This window comes from Quercus suber, unplaced genomic scaffold (assembly GCF_002906115.3).
Source record: "Quercus suber isolate HL8 unplaced genomic scaffold, Cork oak 2.0 scaffold_226, whole genome shotgun sequence".
Taxonomy (NCBI): Eukaryota; Viridiplantae; Streptophyta; class Magnoliopsida; order Fagales; family Fagaceae; genus Quercus; species Quercus suber.
The window spans coordinates 27,501-30,889 of record NW_027069684.1 but is presented as its reverse complement, the minus strand read 5'-3'; the positions used below and the strand labels follow the sequence as shown (position 1 = coordinate 30,889).

General features: G+C 36.1%; 1 protein-coding gene across 1 annotated transcript in view; it reads left to right on the top strand.

The window, feature by feature from the left end:
• Positions 1-3,389, top strand: part of LOC136070336 (uncharacterized) — a gene marked incomplete at its 5' end in the record, with an annotated part of 4,477 nt that continues 1,088 nt past the window's right edge. Inside the window, 4 exons of the mRNA XM_065780171.1 lie at positions 1-146; positions 853-1,007; positions 1,754-1,971; positions 2,535-3,144. Coding sequence (XP_065636243.1) covers positions 1-146; positions 853-1,007; positions 1,754-1,971; positions 2,535-3,144 — 1,129 coding nt within the window. The remainder of the gene's footprint in view (positions 147-852; positions 1,008-1,753; positions 1,972-2,534; positions 3,145-3,389) is intronic.

Here is a 3,389-nt window from a genome sequence, read left to right as displayed (position 1 = left end):
TGCATTGAAGCGGCGTGCGAGAACCGAGAGAGCGTGGAGAAATGGCGGAGGCAGAGGCGGAGTTTAGAGCGATTGCCTTCTCACCTCGCCGACGCTCTTCTCCGCCGCCTCATCCACCGTCGTCTCCTCTTTCCTTCATTACTCGAGTACCTCTTCCTCTTCTTTTCTTCTTTCAAAATTCTGAGTAATTTGAGTTATCACCGAATGAAATCGATGATAAACTCTCAAATTTTATCTTCATGTGTGCGATTATTCGAATCTGGACTCAGTTGGGGAGGAGATAATTTAGGATTTTACTGTTTCATTAATCATTTTATTTTCCTAGATTTTCTTGGCAACCAAACAGATCATTACGTTAGTGTTTGATTTTCATGCATCAGAGACTAGTGTGGTTGTTACTTGCTATATGTGTCTCATTTGTTAATTTGAAATTATTGTAGCTAAATTGATTTGTAATTTGCTTAGAATTAGGGTTTAGAATTTTTGGAAATTAATCTCTCAATGTGAGCCAGAAGATCAAATAGATTTTTCTGTAGCTTGTATTCGTGAATCGGAGGCAAAGAAAGAAAATTCAGATTGAAATTTTGGCATTTTTTTTGTTAGTTTCGGCCTTTTCGTATAACTCAACTCTCAAGTAGTTAAGCAAATTGGTTAAGATCATCATTCTGTTCATCACAACAAATCAGGAAACATAGGTTCTTATACGATAACGAATTTGTTTTCCCTTTGTCTTGTAAGATTGTAGTGTTTATCTTATTAAATTTGGTTACTGTAAGTTATTTATTTATTTATCTTATTTTTTAATATGTGCGAGATTGGTCTTTGCTAAACTAGATTTGGTTGGGATTGTAGAGTTTTCAAACATAGTGTGGAGAAGATTGATCTCAGAGGTGAGAACTCTGTGGATGCCGAATGGATGGCATATTTAGGAGCGTTTCGTTACTTGCGCTCCTTGAATGTTGCGGATTGCCATAAAGTTACTGGTTCAGCTCTTTGGCCTATTACAGGTATAGTTAAGAAAAAAATTATCATATATTTGCAAGGGTGGGTTTTTTTGGGTCATATATGTATATGTAGGGTGCATTTGGATACCATTTATTTTGTTGAAAACTGAAAATACTATAACAAAATAATTTTTAAATGTGCGAATATAGTTAAGAAAAAAATTATCATATATTTGCAAGGGTGGGTTTTTTTGGGTCATATATGTATATGTAGGGTGCATTTGGATACCATTTATTTTGCTGAAAACTGAAAATACTATAACAAAATAATTTTTAAATGTGCGAATAGTGCCGGGAGACCCATTTTTAATAAAAAAGTTGCTAAAAAAAAGAGGATTGTAGGTCCTGTGAACAGTGCACGGAACCCACTGGTGTGCATTGTCCACCGCTTATTCTCTGGTCAAATGTCTGTCACTATCCTGTGAATAGTGACAGACAACATCTTCACGTGCTTCTCAATTAAATTAAAAAAAAAAAAAGGAAAACACAAAACGCTAGATGCTAGCCTTTTTCATTTGTATCCAAACGCCTTCGTTATGTTTCCTACCAATCATCTTCCCCAAACCCTGCAAAAATGGGAGTTTTGTACACTGGCTATGACCTTAATAAGGTGTTAGAACATATTTGCCTTTAATTCTCCTGGATAGAAACTTGATTTATATGTTATTGTTTTCTAAATCCATGGTTTGACTTAATGACTGGGAATGCAAAGGATTCTTACATTTGGCCAACGTTTTTGCTGTGTCTAGGGATGACTAGTTTAAGGGAGTTGGACCTTTCTAGATGCATGAAGGTTACTGATGCTGGCATTAGGCATATTATATCCATTTCAACGTTGGAAAAGTTGTACATATCAGAAACAGGTCTCACCACAAATGGAGTAACACTTATCTCTTCACTTAAAAACTTGTCTCTTTTGGACTTGGGTGGTTTACCAGTGACTGATCAGGCACTGAGTTCACTTCAGGTACTTCATATCGTTTTAATTTAATTGTTCAGTTTTTTTATATTTAAAATTACATGGTATATAATTGTTTTCTCATGTCTTTTTGTCCTTCTGGACCATGACTTATCCATGACCTTTGTTTGACATTCCATGCTTTTGTTTAACTTAAACCCAATATGCACATCAAACATCCTCAATATAAATGGATGTTTATTAGCTGAGTAGACAATAGTTTTCTGCTACAAAGAGCTAATGTGACATGATAAATGCATTCTAGAAATCAAGATGGTGTTCTGATTTTTGTGCGTCAATACTAGGGGGATCTCTTGAACGTTGTTATTTGATCATTTGATTTCTTTGTCATAAGTATTTGCTTGTCCTCATTTAGGCAGGCCTAAAAGTAAATCAGTAATGTTTATGCACATTTTATTGGGTCTAATGTGTGGGATGTTGAAGCTAGTTCAAATGTGTATTTTTTGCCGAATTGGCCTTTGAAATTTTGGAATTTCAGAATAATTTCTCACTTGCAATCGGTATTTTCATATTTAGAAAATCTGTATTGATTATATCTCTTGGTTTTTTAGGTACTTACAGAACTACAGTACCTTGACATTTGGGGAAGTGAAGTATCGAACAAAGGTGCTGCTGTTCTTCGAAAGTTCTCTAAGCTGAGTTTCCTTAATCTATCTTGGACAAATGTCACAAAGTTGCCAAATTTGCCATCTCTCAAATGCCTACACATGAGTAACTGTACCATTAGCTCTTTACTTGAAGGTGATGGGGGTAAACCTCCATTAAAAAAGCTTATTTTCTCTGGAGCTAAATTCGAAAATGAGGCCGAGGCCTTAATGCATATTGAAACGAGTTTTCTGTCCTTTTTGGATGCATCCAACTCTTCTATTCAAAGATTCTGCTTCCTACCTAGTATGGAAGCACTGAAACATTTGGATCTCAGCTGGAGCACTATGGGAGATGATTTAGTCAAACATGTTGCATGTATAGGAGCAAATTTGAGAAATCTAAATCTCAGCAAGACAAGAGTCAGCTCTGCTGGAGTTGGGATTTTAGCTGGACATCTTCCCAATCTCGAAATTCTGTCACTATCTTACACACCAATTGATGATGTTGCTGTCTCATATATCAGCATGATGCCTTTGTTGAGGGTTGTCGACTTAAGCAACACCAATGTTAAAGGTACAAATTATTCCATACACTTGTTTTAAATAAAAAAAAGGTGCATACCACAGCAGTGTGTTGTAGGCCCCTTGTATCAGAATGATGCTTGTACCTTTAGAACATGGTGTTCCTTAATCATATTTTTTATGTCACTAAATCATAGGATGTTCAGTATCATCTGAAAGCCTAATCTGCTTCCCTTGCCCTGCTTGCTAAATGATCAACCATTTGTGTGCATGCAAACACACCCATTGCCCCTTTGC